The sequence below is a fragment of the Caenorhabditis remanei genome, chromosome X (genome assembly GCF_010183535.1).
Source record: "Caenorhabditis remanei strain PX506 chromosome X, whole genome shotgun sequence".
Classification (NCBI taxonomy): domain Eukaryota; kingdom Metazoa; phylum Nematoda; class Chromadorea; order Rhabditida; family Rhabditidae; genus Caenorhabditis; species Caenorhabditis remanei.
Genome location: NC_071333.1, coordinates 7,904,147 through 7,926,880, shown reverse-complemented (window position 1 = coordinate 7,926,880; position 22,734 = coordinate 7,904,147). Strand labels below are relative to the sequence as shown.

Sequence of the window (22,734 nt, the reverse complement as noted above, 5' to 3'; positions counted from 1 at the left end):
ACAACTTCATAACGAAAAAACAACCAGATCTTTCAATTTTTAGCATTTTCTCTTTTGTATGAGAAATATTTATATCGATTAATAAATTCTAATCATAAAATGATTTTTAAATTGTTTGTATTTTTCAACTTAAGCATGAAACTGGAAATAGTTCGCTGACTCAGCAAATTTTTCTACGCAATTATTTATATTTACCAAAAAAATGAAACTCAGTAAGTTCCAATATGACAATAGAACAAAGGATGGGTTGAGAGGGGGGTATAGGCACAATAATAAAAAAGATAAATAATCTGCGTTTATGATTGCTAGATATCTAGCTACAACACTTGATAGATTAAAAACAATAAGAATCTACAACAGAGAAGTTTGAACTGGTAGAACAGACTCAGATAGCGTTCTTGTGTTGAATAGGAGCAGTGACAATTCCTCCTGGTCCAGCCAACGTCGTCTTTCCCATCAAATACTCATCAACTTGGCGAGCAGCTTGTCGTCCTTCGTGAATAGCCCACACAACGAGAGATTGTCCACGACGGCAGTCACCAGCAGCAAAGACCTGAAATTATAATATGAGAGTTGATACTATTGTGATTGAGTTACTACCTTGGCGACTTCCGAGTCGTACTTGTCCTTTGGTGTGAGGATGTTGGAACGTGGGTCAGTCTTCAAGTTGAGCTGCTCGATGACAGTCTTTTCGGGTCCGACGAATCCCATGGCAAGAATGCAGAGATCACATTCAATGGTTCTGATCGTCTCGGTCTTCTCGACCAACTTCCACGCACCCTTGTCATCCTTCTCCCACTCGACATCGACAATCTCCAAACCAGTGAGAACCTTGACTCCGGCAGAGTTGGTGGTGGTAAGGAACCGTTTGGTGGAGACAGAATATGTACGTGGGTCCGATCCAGTCTTCTCCTTAGCTTCCTCATGACCGTAGTCCACACGGAAGATGAGTGGCCACTCTGGCCATGGGTTCTCTGGCTTGCGTTCAGGTCCTGGTTGTGGAAGAATTTCAAAAGCTCCAACAGTCTTGCATCCCAAACGGTTGCTAGTAGCAATACAGTCAGTAGCGGTGTCTCCTCCACCGAGAATGATGACCTTCTTGTTAGATGGGTCAAGTCCCTCCCAGGCGACATCATCTCCAGCACGACGGCGTTGACTCTTCTCTAGGTATTCCATAGCGAAGCAGATTCCCTTGGCATCACGGCCTTCAACAGTCAAGTCACGAGCGGTGGTGGATCCCGTGCAGACGATGATGGCATCATTTTCCTTGAGAAGGAAGTCAGCTGGGACATGCTTTCCAATCTCAGTGTTGGTGAGGAATCGTACACCTTCTTGCTCCAGAAGTTGCACACGGCGGTCCACGACGAACTTGTCAAGCTTCATGGTTGGGATACCATATCTGAAAAGAAATAAAGATAATTGAAAACATTTATAATGCTCTATATTTACCTGAGAAGACCTCCGACTCGGTTCTTGCGTTCGTAGACAACAACAGTGTGTCCGACCTTAATGAGCTGAGCGGCGGCACCAAGTCCAGATGGTCCAGATCCAATGATAGCGATTCGCTTGCCAGTGTTGAATGCTGGTTTGCTTGGCTTCATCCAGCCTTGCATGAAAGCGTAATCAATGATTGCGCATTCAATTGACTTGATAGTGACAGCTGGTGATCCAATTCCAAGTGTGCATGCTCCCTCACATGGTGCTGGGCAGACACGTCCAGTAAACTCTGGGAAGTTGTTAGTCTGGAGAAGTTGCTCGAGAGCTTGACGCCAGTTCTTCTTGAACACAAAGTCGTTCCACTTTGGAATGATGTTTCCGAGTGGGCATCCAGAGTGCCCTTGACAGAATGGAACTCCACAGTCCATGCAACGAGCAGCTTGCTCACGAATGTTGCTGCGAATAGCTTCAAAGTCGTAGACCTCGTCCCAATCATTGAGACGCTCCTTTGGATCACGGTAGATCTTCTTTTGACGGTTGTACTTGACGAATCCGCGAAGCTTGTCGAGAGGTTCGTCCTTCTTGCGAAGGTGAGCTGGCACTCCAAGACTCTCGATGTCCACACTTGGCTTCTTCTCGACAAACTGCAAGAAAATGGAACATTGACGTCAGTTCTCTAGTGTTTTTATTTGAGACTGAAAACAGAACAAAATCTGCTTTGCAGAATAGGATAGGGGATAGAAGACGGAACAAGACGTCCAATAAAGCTAATTACAGCAAGTCACGTCATGTTCTGTCTGTTTTTTATTCGATTCTCTTCCAGTTTCATTGTTTTGTTTTCAGTCTTTTCCGAAATTACACCAATTCTTACCTCTTCTTCGTCCGAGAGATCCTCGAGGTCTGACTTGGACTCTTCCTCTTCTTCCAAGTCGGCAGCATCTTGCAAGTCCTCTTCATTCTCAAATCCAGCCAAGTCTTGTGGTCTCAAGCTCTTCGAGAGACGGCGTTGCTTTCGGTTGTCACCGAGCTGAAAATTTGAAGTTGAATTTTGATCTAATTGCTTTCTTTGATCTAATACTACATGCACTTTTTCACTGAGGGAGTTTCAGTCATCTTAACATTTTTTTATAAAATATAATACAACTAATACAATCACGTCTACTTTGCATCTCTACAACTCTACCTTCGGGACTTGCAGGGAATTCTTTTCCTGTAATAGGTTTTTAACAAAATGTTTCTGACTATTTCATAACACTTGCAAATTTTGAACCAGCTACTTACCAAGCTCTTCTTTCTCGGAGCGTCTTTTTGCTTCTTGTTGTGAAGTCGGATGGTTGGAGCAATCTGCATGTCCATGGAGAGAGTACGGGTACGTGGCTTAGAGTCATCCACCGAGAGCAAACTCATGTCAAGATTAGCCTTATCCAACTCGGCTTGCTTCTTTCGAGCCTCCTCTTGTTCAGCAAGAACTCTCTTGTAGTCTTTTGGGAACACTTTGATGATCTTTTGATGTTCCTTCTGCCAGTTGGTAAGGATACGTTGTCCGAGCTCGGAACCAGTCAGCTTGACGAATTCCTCAATCTTGGATTTGACGAAGATGAGATCTTCAGTGCTGGCGTCATCGAGATCAACAGTGGCAGCGTTTATGAGACGGGAGAAGTTGTTTTCTCTGAAAACAGTTTTATGTTAAACTTTGTTTTTAACACTATTAAACTAAAACTTACTGTGAAAACACATAAGCAATTCCTCCACTCATGGCAGCAGCAAAGTTGCGTCCGATGGTTCCAAGAACAATGACTCTTCCACCAGTCATGTATTCACAACCGTGGTCTCCGACCGCTTCCACAATGACATTGGCTCCAGAGTTTCTGACAGCAAAACGTTCTCCAGCGACTCCTCTAAACCAACAGTCTCCAGATGTAGCACCGTACAAAGCGACGTTTCCAATAATGGAGTTCTCCTCCGACTTGTATGAGGCGTTCTTTGGTGGGAAGACAACAATTTTTCCTCCGGAGAGACACTTTCCGACGTAGTCATTCGCATCTCCTTCAAGAGTGATACTGACTCCTTTGGCCAAGAATGCTCCGAACGATTGTCCAGCGTGTCCCTTCAAGTTGATTGTGATGGAACGAGATCCTTCCAGTCCCAACTCTCCATATCTCTTTGAGATCTCGTATGAGATTCTGGTACCGAAAGTACGGTCCAGATTAGTAATCATCTCGTTGTCAAAGACCTTGTGGTGTCCATTTTCACTGAAGACTTCAGCAATCTCTGTGAGCAATCTTGTCTCGAGAGCACCCAGTTCGATGACTTGCTTGACACTTCCTCCTCGGATGGAGACATTTGGGAACATTTGTTGGGCGTTTTTCAGGATAGATCCAAACTCCAACATAGTAGCTTTCTTGTTGACTGGATTAGAGGAAGCGTAGAGAAGGTCGGTGCGACCAACGGCTTCTTCCAACTTCTTGAGACCAAGTTTGGAGAGGAAGTAGCGAACTTCTTCAGCGACCATGAACATGTAGTTGACAACGTGTTCTGGTTTTCCTTCGAACTTGGCACGGAGAATTGGATCCTGTGTGGCAACTCCGACTGGGCAAGTGTTGAGATGACACTTTCTCATCATTGTGCATCCAAGAACGATCAGTGGAGCGGTGGACATTCCGAACTCATCAGCTCCAAGAAGTGCGGCAATCATGACATCACGACCAGTACGGATTTGACCATCAGCTTGAAGGACTACACGAGATCGAAGGTTGTTCATTGTGAGGACTTGATGAGTCTCAGCAACTCCCAACTCCCATGGCAATCCAGCGTGTTTGATACCAGTCCAACTTGAAGCACCAGTACCTCCGTCATGTCCGGAGACAGTGATATGGTCAGCATTTCCCTTGGCAACACCAGCAGCAATGATTCCGACTCCTGCCTCGGAGACAAGCTTGACACTGACACGTGCCACAGGGTTAGCGCACTTCAGATCGTAGATGAGCTGAAAAAAGAGAAATGAGATTATAGGAAAAGATTTGAGTCAAAAACAAAAAGGGCAGTAGTATCTTTCTCGTGAATCAAACTGTTTTCCTTTCAGCTCTTCTTGAAATTTCGTTACAGATATTCACTTCCCACTTTATTTTTCTTCGCGTCACTTTTTGACATTTTCTAATCATTTTCTACATTTTCTACTAACCTGAGCGAGGTCCTCAATACTGTAGATGTCGTGGTGAGGTGGTGGTGAGATGAGACCAACTCCAGCAGTTGATTTTCTCGTGTCAGCAATGTCCTTGGTAACTTTGTGTCCTGGAAGTTCTCCTCCCTCTCCTGGTTTAGCTCCTTGAGCCATCTTGATTTGAAGCTCATCGGCATTGGCCAAGTAGGACGAGGTGACTCCGAAACGAGCAGAGGCAACTTGCTTGATAGCTGAGCGGAGATTCTCATTTGGATCTTGGTCTTTGCGGTATCTCTCCGGTTTCTCTCCTCCTTCTCCGGTATTCGACTTGGCTCCAATTCTGTTCATAGCAATAGCAAGAGCAGTGTGAGCTTCCCAAGAGATGGATCCAAAAGACATTGCTCCAGTCACAAAACGCTTGACGATTTCGCTAGCAGGTTCAACGTCGGACAATGGAATCTGGATCTTCTTGCTAGTCTTGATCTCAAGTTGTCCACGGAGAGTGCACCAACGTTGCGCCATGTTCGATGCCTGAGAGTATTCTTGGAACGTCTTCGAGTTGTTCAGACGAGTAGCAGCCTAAAAGTAATAAGTAATTAGAAACGGAAACAAAAAAGAGCAAAGGTCAAACCTGAAGTTTGGCAACTGCCAATGGTTCGTTGATGTGCTTCTCGCCACCGGCTCTCCAATGGAATGTTCCACTAGCGACCAATGTTTTGGAGTCACCTGAAAATCAAGACATTTGTTGACTTTTTTAGTCCTCATGCTGTTTGCATTTCTGGACTTGGACTTTATCAACATTTCCTATTACAAACTTTAGGATTCTGTCGGAGTAATCCCGTTTTGTAGGTTAACTGTAACATTGCAAACTGAGAATTGTAGTGTAAGAAAGCCATGCACAAACAATGAAAGCAACAAAAAAGTTAAGTTTTTATTCTCACCATATTCGACTCCTTTCAGGTTCCAGGAATCTATAAAAAAAGAGAGATGTTGGTGAACTATTTCTTATTTTGTTTGTAGTGGAGAGTTGGTTAGAAAAAACAAACCAAAATCTTTCCTAATATTGCCAACAGTGAAAAGTTAGAGATACCAAATAATGAGGTATCTAGTTGTGATTGTAGTGATTGGCTAGAAAAGAGTGCATTATGGAAATCAAATCAATTCCTTTTCTACTCGAGTGAAACTATGTCTTCCGGATGGTAGAATGACGTGAAACATGTGTAGTAAGCATGAGTATAACTAGTTTTCTCTCTTCCTACTATTCTTCTTCCACCCACAACAATATGACATTTCGATGACAAACTATGTAATGCTCTTTCCCACATGTCTTTTTTCTCCTCAACAAATTAGTCTATTCTGAACTTGACTGACTCAATTTAGTTCTTCTTCCCCGCCACTTCATCATCTTCTTCGCATGCCTCGTTTACAACATTCTTCTTATGTGAACATCAAATTTTTCTTTTTTCATGTCATCCCTCCGTCTTATTCCCCAAAATCCAACTTTCTTCTAGTTAAGGATCCCAACTACTTTCTCACTACTTGGTAATATTGTGCTCCGGGCGTTTTTGACTTACCAAATGACGCGTCACTCGTCGTGGGGAAGGCAGACCGATGCCTCTTCAATGCTTCGGCAGCCAAAATTTCGAAGGTAGCTCCTCCAAGACGCGAGACCGTGTTTTTGAAGCACATCTCGACGACATCTTTGGCAAGTCCCACGATTTCGAAGATTTGGGCGTGCTGCAAAAACATGGGGATCACATTAGCTCATTTAAAAATTCGCACGTCCCGCTTCATTCCTTCCGTTTTCCCTTAATCCCCTTCATTCCATGTCAACCCAATTCCGTGAACCCATTTATTTTTTACCTTGTAAGAGTGGAGTGTAGAGATTCCCATCTTCGCCATAACCTTGAAGATACCACGTTCAACTCCCTGACGGTAGCCTTGGTAAACTTGATCGTCATTGAGCTCCTTATCCAAAAGACCCAGGTTGCGAAGACGGTACATTGTCTCATAAACCATGTAAGGGCAGATAGCATCTGCTCCGAATCCGAGAAGGACACAGAAGTCATGAACGACACGAGCCTCTCCAGTTTCCACAATAATTGCCACCTTCATACGGAGACGATGGCGAATGAGGCATTGGTGAATGGCTCCAACGGCGAGAAGAGATGGGATTGGGACACGTTCAGCACTAGCATTACGGTCAGATAAGACGAGCATTTGGTATCCATCCAGAGCAGCTGTGCAGGCGACACAACACATCGCATCGAGACCAGGGACCAGTCCTGAAATAGAATATCGTGTTGAAACATTTCTTATCTCTTCACTTATACATTTTTTATAAGTTTATTTTGAGAAAACCCCCAATATTTCTCCGAGTGCTGATAGAGAATGATGTAGAATGTGTATGTTGTGTTGTTAGCTACCCACAGTCCCCCCGCTCTTTACATAAAAAACACCTTTCTAGAGTCACTGATTTTCAAAAGGAAAATAGTAATATTTTATTTTGCTATAGTCATTTCAGCTTCTCATTTCTCGCCTACAAAAAACATTCAAAATACTCCTACGATTCTGACGAAAGAACTCATTATTTATCCATATTTAGCACTTCTTCAAACTCATTTCCAACCCTATAAGAGTCACTTTTTTGAACTAATTATCCGCGCATTGCCGGAGCAAAACTGCAACTTTTGCGGATGATTAGCTCCATCAGCACTTGCTTCCCCTTCTCCCTTTTTCTCTCGTCATACCATCATTTCAGTTATTTTCTTACCTTTCACTCCATATTTGACCGGATAGGTAATGTCAATCACTTTGGACTTCCATCCTTTGTACATGGTGCGTTTGATCACCTGAAATGTTTCGTTTGATAATTTCACTTTAGTGACTTTTATTCTTTCGTATAGAAATGCGTCATCTCAAAATTCCCACAAGAATCCTAACGAATGGGGCGGAGCTTATGTCGGCTAATTGTAAGACTATAAATTCGAATGCTCTGACTCAACGTGATCGACATTTGCAATTTCTTTCTCCACATTTTTCGATTGTATCCCTTTCTCATACCTCCATATCAACCATTGAAAGAACTGGCTGCTCCAGAATGAGTCGACTAGCCAATTCGGCATCTGGCTCCAACATGTTAGACTCTGGTCCGATTGGACATCTCAACGACATCACAATTTGCTCACGGAACGGGTCGATTGGCGGGTTGGTGACCTGTAATCATTCAATCTTGGTTTTAGTTTTGGTTCTCTCCTCTTCCCCTCCTCCCAAAAACTATTTGCTATACGCTTCCCTCCCCCACTCCAATTTGGTTTTGCCGTCATGGTTAAATACGTTCTTTGAAAACATGTGTTGTATCTTCCAAGAAAAAAAACAACTAGCCCTGGAATTTGGTCAAGTCTTAAGTTTGTTTTTCTAATCAACTCAAAGAAAAAGTGGGAGAAACGAACGAGTTGATGGGATGACTTGGTTTGTCAAAACAATTTAACGACCTCTGACTACTCCAGCACTTCTTTATCTCCATTCGTTTCATTTCATTCGTTCATTTTGTTCCTTTCCTCCAATACCCTCTCTCCCCGCACACAATTCTCACCTGAGCGAAGAGTTGCTGGAAGTAGCTGAACAGGAGTGGACTGTAGTCCGACAGACAAGCCAGCGCCGCGTCATTTCCCATAGATCCCAACGCTTCCTTTTTCTCTTTGATCATTGGAACCAAAAGAAGACTGAACGTGTCATGGGTGTAGGCGTAGAGAGCCAAGCGGCGATCAGAGTCGAGGTGAACATCCTTCTTCTTGATGAGTCCTGGGTTGACTTGTTCCAGGTGAAGACGGTTGAGGAACTCGTTGGTGACAGCACCATGGGAAAGCTGAAAATTAATCGTTTGAACTTTTTGTCGAAGAATTTTTTCGAAATACCACATCATCCTTTCGGATCAAATCCAAGTAGATTCTCGACGAGGAGAGTTGCTTATGTGGACGGGAAAGAGCGATTCTTGTCTTGAGATCCTCGTCCAATTCGATCTTCTTCAGGTGTGTGTCCACAAGAAGCATACGTCCTGGGCGAAGACGGTCCTGAAAAAGAAACCATTATTATTATTTGCACATTCTTGTAATCTGATCAATCAGCACTTTGTTAGTTTCTATTTTTGTACAACATTTGTTTTCTATGTTCTCTTGAGGGCTTCAGACTAATCCGAATCTTTCACGTTACTCTCTTAAAATCACCATTTGCACATGATAGCATGTTTTTCGCTCGCTTGCTAGCTATCCATCGCTCTTTGACGCTCAGTTCACACTGAAATCTGATCGGTACAAGCTAATGAGCAGAATTGCGCGACATATAACTTTCTCTTGCTCTCTTCTTCTTAATATCTCTCGTTATGACGATATTCTTGTGTAAAAGTTCTCCATTTTCAGGTACACACCCGCACACTGAGCTTTCGTCTGACTCATTGTCAGCCGTTGCCAAAACCCAATTGTCGCAAAAACGATGCAATTTTCCGGAATCCTCACTACTCTTCTCCTTGTTATCCTCGCCGTCATTGTAAGTCCATTCCAGTTTGTCCAACCCAAACGGATACTCCCCATTCCCACTAGTCGGGACCAATTATTACGTGGCCAACTCGCTTATTTAAAGGGTACTACTGTCGCCCAATCAGCTAACGACAACAATCTCGGACCATTCGAAGCGTCAATGATGGCAAAACGTCTGCGTGGTGAGCCAATCCGTTTTGGCAAGCGGTCCCCACGCGAACCCATCCGGTAAGTACTAGTTCCTTTAGTTTTACGAAATTTGGTGAGACCATAATTAATGGTGGTTTCACTCTATTTTTGGTAGTGCCCAAGCGCTTACTCATCCAATGCAAAAACTAGTCAATATAGCAATAAGTCAATCGTACCACAGCAGCTACGTCAGATGACACCTACGAAATAAATAAGTCATTAATCTTGAGTCTAGAATTCGAAATTGAGAGTTCAAAGTCAAAATCCAAAAACTAATGACAAATTTCAGTTTTGGAAAACGATTCAACCCACTACCAGACTACGACTTCCAATAATGGCATCTGGTGTCCCAATGAACGGCAAACCACTCTTCGAAAAGATTCTATCCTTCATGTTTTTTTTCCAACTTCTTCCCCTTCTTCTTCTTTACCCTCTTATACATTTTAGAAAATCAAACATTTTCCGTCTCTCATTCAATTTTGATAATATTCACCATTCAAGGATTCCATTATTTGCTGTCTTCGAATAAAGTGGTTGGGTTCCGCATGGAATAATAGCCCATCTGTTAACCAAGGTTCATGTGTTTTTTCTAGAGCTTCAGAATTTCAGAGTGGGCAAAAGAGCAATCGGGGTCATTATAATGAAACCAACGGACACGAATGCCTAGTATATTGTTCGAAAATGTCAAAGTGTTACATGTTTCCCACTCGGAAAATGCATAATTAAACATCTGACGTCAGATTTACAGATTCACATTCTTCAGTCTTAGTTTCCTAGTCGCTGTAGTTCAAGAAGAGATTTTCAATGAAGCTATTTGATCATTACTCTTGTTCCCAGTAGAGACGAAACAAATGACGTGTTCTAAATCATACACTTTCCTTTATGAACCGAGTTTAATTATTCCAAACGAAGAAACGTCACAATCCAACCCCGTTCATTAATCAAGTCTCAACCCCTACCCTCTCTCCATGTTCCCAGGTTTCACAACCAGTTCATGTCATCTTCCAATTTCCGGTTTTCTTGAGGGTTGGAGCCAATTCCGTTTCCCAATCTAAAATTTCGTACCCAACAATTAGCAATCACACTCGGTAACTCACACGCAACCGGATTTTGTAATTGAAGGTGTTCGCTGAGTTTACGTCAGAGAGCTACCGTAACCCAAAAGTCAAAAGTCGTCAGTCTCACTACCAATGCAGAGTTTTGAATTATAGCTTGAAGCTTCAAAATTTATAGGTTTTCAGAAAAGAAATCCCACCTCTTCTTCCGGTTGCCTAATTTTTAGTTCGCGTATTTCAAAAAAGACGAGCTTCCAACACCACCTACGCTTCTTTTACTTCTTACGCGTTTTTTCTCGAAAGCTCAATTATCTTGATTTCTTTACTCGAAACATTCCAAAAATGTCAGATGACGACGCATAATTTGAGGCGCCACTTTTATAGAAACACGCAGGCTCCTTACATCCATTGTTAGATAAAAATTGGAGGTGTTGGCGTGGGGAAAAACGGGGAGTTTTGATGTTGTAGACGTGGTACGTCAAGTTTTTCCATTTTCACCATTTCACATTTTTCTCCGTACACCTCACAACAATAAGTTGTAATCGTTTGACCTGTGAATTGCAACTAAAGGTGTAGACGACGTCGAAAGGACCACTTACTAGTGCTTCAAAACCCGCCCCAAAAATTGCCAACGCCTCCAATTTTTAGATGACAATAGAAAGTACCGAGTACTTATTAAACAAGTTGTCCGAACCAAACCGACATTTCTAATTTTTGAGCTCCGAAAAGTTGCCTTTTCTGTTATTTTCACGTTAAACATATATATTCTACGATGCTTTGAATATTTACCTAGAAACGACTTGAGTTGAAATTAACACGCATTCCTGACTCGAAGAAACTGAAACCGCCCGCCCTCAAAACCTCGTTTTTGTGCAGTCAACCAAACTTAGAATAAGGTGTTTGGGTCTCATATAAAAACATGCAAATATCTTGACTAGTCGAATTATTTCTTCGTTCCTTAGCCAACTTTACTTTCCCACATTCACAAGCTCCACTTTTTAGGTACCCCTGTGTGTTAGCTTCCGCGACACCACCAATGATATCAGTCAACCAGCTTATCTTGCTATCCTGCTTGGGTTGTGCAGTCGTGGTGGCGTCCGGTGAGTGATAAAAAGGTCGGACTATAAAAATTCAAATGATTCTAGATGCCACACCAAAACGGTCTCCATTGGGGACTATGCGCTTCGGTAAACGAGCTGTTGGTGACGAGTTGGCTTACGAGGAAGATGGGTTCTATCCAGGTATAATGTGGAAGCGCTCCACTGCTGATTCGGAACAAGTTATCCGCGATCAGCGTACCCCGTTGGGAACCATGCGTTTCGGAAAACGTAGTGCTGGTAGGAAAGTGTGAAAAATTTACTAAATTAGACTAAAGTGTTACAGAGCCATTCGGTACAATGCGTTTCGGTAAACGTGATCCTGAGAGTGATTCTCCATTCGGAACGATGAGATTCGGTAAGCGAGGTGCTGATGACACTCCATTCGGAACGATGAGATTTGGAAAACGAGGTGATGGCGAGACTCCATTCGGAACTATGCGTTTTGGAAAGAGAAGCAGTGGTATGTAGCCTCGACGAGACAGTTATGGCACGAACTTTATTTCAGAGCCATTCGGAACAATGCGTTTTGGCAAGAGAGGTGATGATGGAACTCCGTTTGGAACAATGAGATTCGGAAAGCGCTCGTCTGGTAAGCTCACACTCACTTTCTGTTTGGGTTACTGTAACTTTTCCAGACGAACCACTTGGAACCATGCGCTTCGGCAAAAGATCCTCGGGTGACAGTGCTCCATTCGGAACCATGCGTTTCGGAAAGCGTACCCCCCTCGGAACCATGCGCTTCGGCAAATAATTTGTTTTTTCCTTTTTCTTCTACTTCTGTCCTTTCCCCCTTCTTCGGCTCTCTTTATCTTAATTTTTAACTATTTCAAGCGGCAGTGGCTCTCTCTCTCTCTTTTCATTATTCATCACTCTTGTTCTTTACTAAAAATGATTGCATAATTCTTGGGCTCTCTTGCGAAAACGATGAAAACGACTCTCTCACAGACTCTCAATCCCCCGTTCCTCTTTTACTTCTCATCAAGTGGTTTGCATAGATTGGAGAATAAATTAATGTTATTATTCATTGTTTTTATCTTCACTTCTAGATTCTTGCAATTCACAGATATTCTTGAAGAACACGTCAGCGTTCCTTTCAAATATGAAAGATCACCGGTGCGGTGACTGCTCTTGAAAAAAGAAAAAGAGAAAAAAAAGAGTGTGAAAACTTTTCTAGAATTTTGAATTTCATGGTTCGTTTGTTCGTCTTTCATTCATCGTCGACCGACAAAACTTCCGGTGTTTTTGCGACGGCTGACAAGCAGAAATTCTGAATTTTCAGGTTCTAGACGGTGCTTACAGCAGACCAACTTGTACCCTGTGTGGGCGACCTCGTCATCTCGGTGCCTTTGACTGGTTACTCTAGGTTGACTCAACTGGAGTGGGTGTCATGACAGAACAATCAACGGCACCCAGCGAAATGGCAAAGGAAGAGAAAATGTATTATAGATGAACTGGCAAATTGGAAATGAAGCGCTGCAGTCAGACAAAAAACACGTGTTTTGCGTTTCCTTGTTTTGTTTCAATTCATAGGGTAACTGATTGCAACAATCGAACAGTCATCTTTATGTTTTCTGCTCGTTCAATTTCCATTTTGTACACAAATGAAATGCAGACAAGACAGGAACTGACTAAGATTTTTAAGGACACTTTACTAACCACTGGACACTATCCATTGACGTCACAATGAAAACTCAAAATCAGAAAGACCACTACAATGATCCCGTCTTGCGAAATACAGATCCCAATCATTGACATCATCAACATTATTTTCATCGGTTTTCGTCAAGAATAGAATAACTGAACGGTCCTCAAGCACTTGTCATCATCTCTTAGATGACCTCTTAACGTGTGCCCCTTCGAAATCAGAAATGACGTTGAAATTGAAAATCCAAAGGGCGCTCAAGTGTGCAAACACTCCAACAAGCAACGACTACTATCAAAATGAGGACCCTTTTTGACTGCCAAATATGAAGAAAAAGAGACTAGACCATTTCGATCAAAACATGTTTACAGCACTTGTATCCATGGCTGTGTTTAGTACTCGCCGTAAATATAAAATTCCGAAAATTTTCAATTTTGATGGCACATGCTAATTCTGGATTGCATGTACACGTTTCTAGTTATGTTTCTTTTTGAGATCATTCTGCAGATTATGTCGTTTCAGATTTTTAGTCGGAAGCACAAAGGTTCCCATGCGCACTATTGTTCCTTTTCAGCAACAGAGTGCCTCCATCTCTCCCTACTCCTCACGACATGAAAATTCCATATCATTTTCATTTCAAAGCCGACCATAAATTGTGAACCGCTTAATCTTTTCTATCCTTTTGAATTTTTGTTTTCGAGAGAACGCACAACAATACCCCAATTTTCATTTCTCCTGTTAAACCGGATTCCGGATGCCAAAATGACTATGAGCAACAGCTGGAAATGAAAAATGAGTGTTCAACATCCTCTCATCTGATCCACATCCGTTTCCCTCCTCTGCGAAAAAATTTGAGAAATTAGGTACGAGACAATGACTACAACACACACCCCAAGAGCAATTTGTACCCGAATTGATGACTAGTGTCCATCGTCGTCGTTTTGAGGGGGAGAGATGGTGGAAGGATACAAAACGTGTCGTCTTTCTATTTACAATCTGTTTTGCTGTTGAAAGAATAATAAATCGTTCTGTGTGCTATCGGATAGAAGACACTCAATTTATGGGAAGGACGTGCATACGACTGAAAAAAAGGTGCGAGAGGAAAATCTGGGGAGAAGGGATCTCAATTTCCGGTACAGTGCATACACACACAAAAAACGTCACTTTGACTTCTAGAAGTTAAGTGTAGTGTACTCTGTGATACCAGTCTTACAATGAAAGCATGTTATTAGGAAAGCGTAAGACTACGTCAAAACTGAGAAGGAAGCACAAGAAAACAGAAGAAAGAAAGATTTCCGTTTTGCTAATTGCAGACACAAAAAGAGAAAAGATTGGATGCTACTTTTACCGACCAGCAGTCCCGTACAAATGTTCGTGACTCATTTTTCATTCTTTCAGATTTCCAGTGTTTTACTAGTTACACTCCGGTATTAAAAATTTTAAATGAGCAATTTATCTGCCAGCTGATAATGATTTCATAGACCCTGCTCTGCACATCAACTGTAAATATATCACATGTCAGTTTACTATTTTCAGGCAAATTTTTGCTGGTTATTTGGCTTTCCCTCACAACACTTAGTATTATTCCACCACTTTTTTTTCACCTTGTTATCCGCTTCCAATTTCCCTTCGAGAGTCGTTAACCATTACAAAAGCCGTTATCCGAAAGAAAATCTGGCACAATATTCGAAATAAAAATCGCATAAAAGGTGTACTGTAATTGGCTCCGTCATTATTTTTTAGTAGTGCGCCCATGTTTTTATGGGTTCTGTCTTTTTGGGTCTATTTTTGTCCCCTATACGAAACTACCATAAACTCTCTTTTTTAGAATCGGAAAAAAATAACTGGCGCGTTACGTCATTTTTTGAGGAAAAGGAATAGAAAATTTCTAGACTGAAATCTCAAGAAAACAATCTCCGATACGGTGCGCCATGTATGATTAACGACTTCATGTTTTTGTGCTCACTGGTCGGTTTTTCATTTCATTTTTCTCCGTTTTCTAAAAATGATCCCCAACTCGAGACTAATTTCACGACAATCACGGCTGCCAGATTTGAAATTAAAATTGGACGCTTTCAGCCAATTTGAGTAAACAACTCGGAACTGCTTCTTTCGTAAAAAAACTAAAATAGTGTCCCCTTCTGGTTCCTGGTCATCTCATTATTGAGTTAACAGGTTGAATTATCAAAAGCAGTGGTCACGGTTTCCCAGTATATCACGGACCCTTAATTCACTTCCACTAGAAAATCCTTGATCATTTCCAGCTCGATGGATGGAGAAAAAAGACGATTTCACTACTGAGCGACGCATGGGTTGGAGAATAATCGAAAATAGGCGCTCATTTTAATTCGAATTTTGTATTCACGAAACGGCACAAAAAACGTCATCCCTCATTCTTTTTGCTGTGGCATCGGTGGTCCAACACAAAATTTAGTGAATTAGAAGATGTCAAACGCTTGTCATTCTTTAGAAATATTATTTTTTCTTCCATTTCGACAACTAATTTCTTTTTTTTTGTCTGAATCGTTCGAAAAATGACCGACTCGACAGGAAATGATGGAAACATATTTGATGAATGCACTTTTTTCAACTCTTTCTCGTCATTGCAAAAGAACAAAATTCATTTTTTTGTTGAATTTAAGTGGGGACTGAAGAATTGAAGCAATTTCGGACGCCTAATCTATTTCTGACCTCTTGAATTTGCACATGAACTTCTGCTTTCCCGCTGTCTACGAATAGTAAATCAGAATGAGAAACCACTGATGTCATATTAATACGAGAATATGGAAATCCTAGAATCCCAAAAATATACGGAATTAGTATAGGTTCTCAAAAAATTAGGTTACTACTCAAACAAAGAACTTGTTGTTTGACAATTCACCAGCCGTTCCATATGTTGTTCGTAGAAGTCAAAACAATAGGTTTTTCGGAGAACAAAATCTTTCATTTTTGTTTAGTAACTAAAGTCTTATTGTCTGCTCATCCGCCCACTACAAAACATTTTAGGAAGCCAACTAACAAAATTTCAATCGTGATCCTCTCTTTGCTTTTTGAGTAGTCTAAATGTAAAATCCTGAACTAATCATTTTCTAGTTTTTCCAACATGGATTGACCATCAAAATAGCAATAAATTTCTAGCAAAATGAAGATTTCCACTCTTGAATTCCTCGCCCACTTTGCAAACAACATTCCCTTTCTTTTCTTGCACCCCTCCTATTCGCACACCCTAAAAAGCTCATTTTCCGCTTCGAGGATACTGTAAGTGGGTGACAAAATTGGCAATTTCAATCTCAAGTCTCTCAATCTCTCCTCCTCTCACTATTCTCTTACTCTCATTTTGATCCCGCCTTTTTTCTATCGGAGCCCGTTGCTTATTCTGCGCACTCTTGCTCTCAAAGTCCCGCCCATTTGGGAACATCGCGAGAAGACAATCAGAGAAGGCTCACCATTCATTCTGGTGAGGCGGTGTGCTCCAAGACGGTGAGCCACCTCCTCTCCGTTTTTTCAAATTTTATATCTAGTAAAATCTTCTAGTTCTGATCTACTTAATAATACATAGGTGTCCAATACAAAAAGTATTCTCTCACTCTTCTCTTTACGTGATATCAACTTCACTATACAACATATATACTTCTAGGTATGTTCTCTGTCCGTAGCATCTTGGCTCTCTTCTGCCTTCTCATCTTGGCTCTCTCCACGATCAACGCGGCTCCAAACCGTGTCCTCATGCGGTAAGTTTAGAGACAATCAGAGCAGTTGGAGCAATTGATGAACTATCAACTTTTCAGTTTCGGAAAGCGCGGAGGAAACAGCGAAGGACACTTGGGTTACCGCTTCGTTCCGGCAGCGGCTTCAACGTACGCTGAGTACATCGACGTCGATGAGTAAGTTGAATTCTAGTCGATCCACAATACCTATACATATTCAATCTAATTTTCAGTGTTCTCGGTGGCCAAGACCGTTTCTAAATCCAGCACAACACGCACAACTACTACCTAATTACACCTACAACTACACCACCATGATCAACAATGCACCTATGAACATCTTCAATGTAGACGTCGAAACTCTTCCTTAATACAGAGACAACATTTTTTTGTTCTAATTTTTCTTTTACCAAAATCATCCTCTCATCGCTTCATTTTTCATCTCAAACCCGTCATCGCCCAATTTTTTCAAAGCCACTCCCTCTCTCACCTCAAACATTATCCCCTTATTGTAATTCCATTATGAGACTGTAAACACTCGCTATTTTCATCCCTTTCTAAGTTGTGCTGGATAAAAACTTCTGTTGTGAACAAGTGTACTGAACCACATCACAATCAAAAAAACAACACAAACACTACGGGGGGAAAGCAGAAACATTAGAAACCAAACGTCACCATCAATTGGGGAATAATTCAATTTTCGTCCCCACTTCTTCTACACAATCTTCCCGTCCACAAAACCATTGTCTGTTCGCATGAGCGATGCTCAAAAGCATCCTTAGATTCATCTATATTTCATCGCCCTTTTTTTGTTCCCTCTAAAGGCGCACGTTTCAATGATAGAAGCCCCCAATTTGCGCCCAATTTATACCTTCTTCACAACAGACTCAATCGGGATGTCGTTGACTCCAACTTCGGAACTCAAGTAGAGATGGTCGTCCTCGGTCAAGTAGTATCTTGCCGGACGGAGTCCGTTTCGATCAAGGATTGCTCCAATGTATCTTCCGTCGGAGAATGCAAGGAGAGCTGAAAGCAGGAAGAGGTTTCAAAGAGGATCTCAAGTTTCAAATGTCAAACGCCTTCGTTTTTGGCGGTTTTAGAATTATGAGATTCCACTTCACACATCTATCAAAAGTCCATACTTTGAACACACATCATTTAAATGAAATTGAATATTCCATGGGTTCAATAAGTGCATGAAACCCGACAAGCTTGTTTTTCAAACATCACAAACTAGATCGAGGGAATTTCCGCTAACTACAAATTGCAGTGTCTGTTATGTCCGATAACACAGACGATTTTTTACAAAAAGTGATCGTTCGAAAAAAGTTCACTACGCAATGTCTATCTTCATGTGGTCTTTGTTACAATTCAGAGCTTCCCATGCACTCAGAATTTCATACTTTTCTTCTTTTTTTGCACTATTCATAATAGATTAAGTATTTACCCGGTCCATCCCATGGCTCCATGCTCATTGCAGCCCAGCGGTAGAAGTGTTTCTTCTCAGTCGACATATCGTCGTCTTTTTCCCACGCCTCCGGCACCATGGTCATCGCCGCTTCCGGCAAGGATCTTCCTCCGGCATGAACCAGGAACTCCATGACGTTGTCGAGACATCCCGAGTCGGTGAGGCCCTGCAAAGAACGAGTAAAGACTTAGATGGGGGCGAAGGTCATGTAATTTGAAATTTGCAATTTGAGATTCCCAAATTCTCCTACACGTCGTTTCCTTTTGTACAAGAAATGTGAAATACTAGAACATCACTAAAAGGTTAGACAGATAACGTTTTACGAGCTTGTTTGTTATTCGTGTGACTATAATTAGGCTTTACTACCAAGAGCTTCAGTATCTTGCTTACATACGCACCCACAGAATAGAGCGGGACGGAAACAAAATTGAGGGTGAAATTTTTTGTCTAGATTTTGAAAAACAAAAGAGAGAAGTTTATATGCGAGTTGTGTAGCGGGCAATTAAAATGGGGAAGTTAGCTGAAAAACAAGTATGACGAATGAATGTATACATACCTCTTCAACGATTGGGAACAACTTCTGAAGATCATCACGGTAGTGCTTACTCTTCATCACTCCTTCACGAGCACGCATCAGGTTGATGTTTCCACGAAGCGTGTTGATTTCTCCATTGTGAGCCAAAATTCTGTTGGGTTGGGCACGGTTCCAGCTGGGGAAGGTGTTGGTGGAGAAACGGGAGTGGACCAATGCCAAGTGTGTCTGGTACTCCGGATTGGTAAGATCTTCGTAGTACTTGAAGAGTTGGTGGGTGTTGAACTGTCCCTTGTAGACGATGGTGGAAGTGCTGAGGGAGCAGACGTAGCACTCAACTTCTTGTTTCGTCATGCTACTGACTGCCTGCTTACGAAGCAAGTAGACGCTTCGCTCGAACTTGGCTGGATCACTTTCAGCATACTCGGCACTGACGAATACCTGACGAATCAGAGGCTCCGTCTTTCTTGCTTCCTCTCCGATACACTCTCGGTTAGTTCCCAGCTTGCGCCAGGCAATGACCCGTAGTCCACAGGCTCTTGCAAGATCCTGGAATGCTTCCTTTGCCTGCTTATACGATTCCTCTTCAAGGAACAAGATTCCAGTAGCGTATTGACCGAATGGTGGGAGATCCGATCCGTCTTGCCTGCAAATTTTTATATAAAATTAGAGAAATAAAAATGATAAAACTCACTCCTTAACTGATTTTCTGTACAGATCGTCAGGGATTGCGGTAAGAACTCCCGCACCATCACCCGAATCGTTGTCACACCCGCAGGCTCCGCGATGAGCCATTCTCTCAAGCATGGTGCGAGCATCCGACATGATCTTGCTGGAAGTTACTCCCTTGATTGAGCAGACAAATCCGACACCACAAGCATCCCGTTCGAGTTGAGGAAGCCAAAGTCCAGTGTTGGCAGCCTCTTGTTTTTGTTCCTTGGTTAGAATAACCATTTTCACAACTTGCAAATCGCTGTATATACAATATACCTGAAATTTGATAGGCTTGGATTGAAAAGGACAAAAAGTACGAAAAGAAAAGGGAAAATACGAAAAACGGTTACCAACACGATATGAAGAAGAAATGATCAGACTGTATTTATGTTAGATAATACCACAATAAAGGGGGGAATCATCCTAATTTATGAACAGTTGATAGTTTGATCTCTGGGAGATCCATAAGATCATGCGTTCCCTATTGGCATCCTTCAATCTACCTTGTTTACCCTCCTCTTTATAGTCACCTTTCAAGGAGGAGGAGACAGCGAATTTTCAAAAAAAAGTATGTGATTGGTCTGACCTAATGTCTTCTATGAGAGATGTTTGTCATACGAAAATCACGTGGTTCCCTATCCTATCAAGTGTGTTCTTTAATGATGATATCAATACATTCAGTGTACTTCTACTTCCCTGCCCTCCTGGGTCAGTTGAAATCAGTGTAGCTTATTATCAAATTATAACAAACGTCCTATCAGTTGAATGAGGTTGTACTGTGCCAGTGCTGACCGCTGGTACCGGCACGTACTTTGGAGCATTGAAAACAAATTCAAGAAGGTCGCAAAAAGTAGCACATGACCACAACGTGTTTGTCATTTAGCAAAAGGGACAGTTGGCAAGTATTTGTACCCTCGATAGAGAGTAAAGTACACTTTTCTCCTCACCGACAAAGGATGTGGGATATGATAACCGATTTTTGATAAGAAAAGACTAGAGAAAAAAGTAGAAAATTAGTGGAACTAATCGGTCGGCGCGGTGATGAAGAAACATTTTCTAAATCGTTTTCTTTTGTCTTCATCTAGAATGGATGTCTACATAGGGGGGAATAGGTTGTTTATGTCAATTAAATTATTTATAGAAAGTGATCATAGGTTGAGAAGTTACCTACAGGTCCGCGCAATTGTTATCAGAGGTGTCCACTTGTGATTAAATTTGGAGATGGACCCAAAATCTCTATCGCTAGCAGAACGGTCAGCGGGCCAAAGAGGAAAACAGGGAAAGGGAAGAGGGGACGAGAGAGGAGGAAAAAAACGACCGATCAAGAGAGAAAGTGAGGTAACGAATGACCGAACTGGCTCATATCGTTCTGGGTTCAATAAAACAACAGTGTTCTAGAAAGAACCACTGTTCTCGCGAGGGACACCCGCCAAAGAGAGACGTAGACAGAGAAAGGACTGTGGTGTGCGGGGCATTGGTGGGAGAAGAGGAGGCGAGACAGTGTACACGCCCGAAGAGACGCAGACACACGGGAAGGGCGAACAGGTAGAGATGCGCACACCAAACAAAAAACAATAACAACTGTATTGATTTTGCTAGTTTTTTTCTTGAGCAAAAGGAAGAGGGACCGAATGGCTTGTTGGTGGAAAGGCACTTATATTCGGAAGAAAGATAAAATGATAAAGAGAAAAATGATATCGTACAAAAAAAAAGAAATCGAGAAATTGTTGTGATCAATCAGTTCAAAAAGACGTTATTTGAAATGAAGATAAAAAGAAATTGGGACAAATGAAGTTCATACATGTCAAACAGATATCTGATAAATTCTAAGCAGAAAGTGTCATGATTATTAAACGAAAACGACTCGTGACAGTATATAGCACAAAAGAAAACAGAGAATAGAGTTTGTTCGACAAGTCCAGAATTGAGATTGCAAAAGGCTCACGTTGGGAATAAGAAGATGTACGACAACCATTTACACGACGTCTATTTCCATTCAGAAAAAAAATATGGCACCTCATATCCGCCATTAATGGCGCCTTGTTGACCCATCGAACCGAAGAGAAAAACCATCAAAAAGAGCATTTCGGGTTCTCGACACTAGTTTTTTTCTCCTTTCCGTATTTCAATGAGCCCTCGAACAATTGAACTGCGAAATGAAATGAAATTTAAGGGAGAACGACTATGACAGATGTTCCGAATTGGTTGTGTCCAGCCGTTCTTGCATCTTTTCTTTGTCGTAAAGAGTATCATGATTGCCGCTGTTTCACAGCTTGCCCAGTCCAAAAGGACATGCATATTCAAAATGGAATTCAACAAATCAGAGTATATTTAGAAAGTTTATATGTTTAGGAGATAACAAAGTGCAAAAAGAAAGTAATTGACAGAATAACAAATACTAAAAGAGATTGGAGAATAAGCGCGTAATGCAACGGAAATTGAAAAAATCGACAAGAATATTGAATACATTCACAAGAGATCGTAGATTTATTTGTTGATTGCCTAAAAAGTCAAAATTATGAAAATTCTCAATTTGGTGTTCTAGATGTAGTCAATTTATCAACAAAAAAATTGAATAATTTTGAGAAAAAAATTATATGGAGAGGTTGCTAATAGAAAGAAAAGAACAACATTTCTGACGTTTGCTTTCTCGATAAATGCTTGAAGAAAGAGTGAAATGCAAATTAGGGCAAAAGAGTCGCCCGTCACGAAAATAAGGAAAAGAAGCTCTTTTGAATGACACTGATGCAGTTGAGAAACACATCAATATTTCAAAGGTAATGCGTAGGATTAAGTAAGCCACGGGCAAACTTCCTAAAAGAGAAGAAAAGATTAGTAGAGCAAAAACACAATGACTTTTGTTCTTGCAAAGATTTTAGTGTTTCAAGTAGAGAAAACAATATAAAAAGAGAAAAAAGGTTGGAGATGACGAATATTATAGGAGAACAAAGTGCAAAACAAAATAGAACCTTTTACTCGGATCGGGTGTAATAAAAAGTTTCAAACGGAAGCAATACTTTTTTTCATGACTCTCCCTTTTCTCTCTTTTTGCTTACACATAGGAGTCTGTGTGAATTGGACCAAATTCGATTAACCTCTTCTAGCTTATCCTCTTCTATTCTCAAAAGCTTTTTTGCTTTCTTGCCCGGGAGGCATAGACATTCTTAGAAAATCATGAAACAATTGAGAGTAGTT

The 22,734-nt window shown here is 41.4% G+C and overlaps 5 protein-coding genes across 5 annotated transcripts; 3 read left to right on the top strand and 2 right to left on the bottom strand.

Moving 5' to 3' along the window:
- Window positions 1-385: 385 nt before the first annotated feature.
- On the bottom strand, window positions 386-8,649 carry GCK72_023520 (uncharacterized protein; the record flags this gene model as incomplete). Its single annotated transcript, XM_053735427.1, has 15 exons — window positions 386-553; window positions 601-1,399; window positions 1,450-2,081; window positions 2,309-2,464; window positions 2,719-3,106; window positions 3,162-4,423; window positions 4,619-5,176; window positions 5,229-5,323; window positions 5,539-5,568; window positions 6,172-6,334; window positions 6,461-6,882; window positions 7,371-7,449; window positions 7,661-7,813; window positions 8,193-8,465; window positions 8,515-8,649. The coding sequence occupies 15 exons, from the start codon at window positions 8,647-8,649 to the stop codon at window positions 386-388; spliced, it is 5,313 nt and encodes a 1,770-aa protein (XP_053578993.1).
- Window positions 8,650-9,088: 439 nt separating this feature from the next.
- On the top strand, window positions 9,089-9,656 carry GCK72_023519 (uncharacterized protein; the record flags this gene model as incomplete). Its single annotated transcript, XM_053735426.1, has 3 exons — window positions 9,089-9,142; window positions 9,236-9,360; window positions 9,611-9,656. The coding sequence occupies 3 exons, from the start codon at window positions 9,089-9,091 to the stop codon at window positions 9,654-9,656; spliced, it is 225 nt and encodes a 74-aa protein (XP_053578992.1).
- A 1,756-nt stretch (window positions 9,657-11,412) lies between these two features.
- Window positions 11,413-12,227, top strand: GCK72_023518 (uncharacterized protein; the record flags this gene model as incomplete). Its single annotated transcript, XM_003102539.2, has 5 exons — window positions 11,413-11,476; window positions 11,522-11,713; window positions 11,760-11,936; window positions 11,982-12,065; window positions 12,112-12,227. The coding sequence occupies 5 exons, from the start codon at window positions 11,413-11,415 to the stop codon at window positions 12,225-12,227; spliced, it is 633 nt and encodes a 210-aa protein (XP_003102587.1).
- Window positions 12,228-16,757: 4,530 nt separating this feature from the next.
- Window positions 16,758-17,086, top strand: GCK72_023517 (uncharacterized protein; the record flags this gene model as incomplete). The annotated part of the gene is made up of 3 exons (XM_003102520.1): window positions 16,758-16,849; window positions 16,907-17,002; window positions 17,059-17,086. The coding sequence occupies 3 exons, from the start codon at window positions 16,758-16,760 to the stop codon at window positions 17,084-17,086; spliced, it is 216 nt and encodes a 71-aa protein (XP_003102568.1).
- A 604-nt stretch (window positions 17,087-17,690) lies between these two features.
- Window positions 17,691-19,779, bottom strand: GCK72_023516 (uncharacterized protein; the record flags this gene model as incomplete). Its single annotated transcript, XM_003102531.1, has 4 exons — window positions 17,691-17,851; window positions 18,273-18,459; window positions 18,850-19,471; window positions 19,520-19,779. The coding sequence occupies 4 exons, from the start codon at window positions 19,777-19,779 to the stop codon at window positions 17,691-17,693; spliced, it is 1,230 nt and encodes a 409-aa protein (XP_003102579.1).
- Window positions 19,780-22,734: the final 2,955 nt, after the last annotated feature.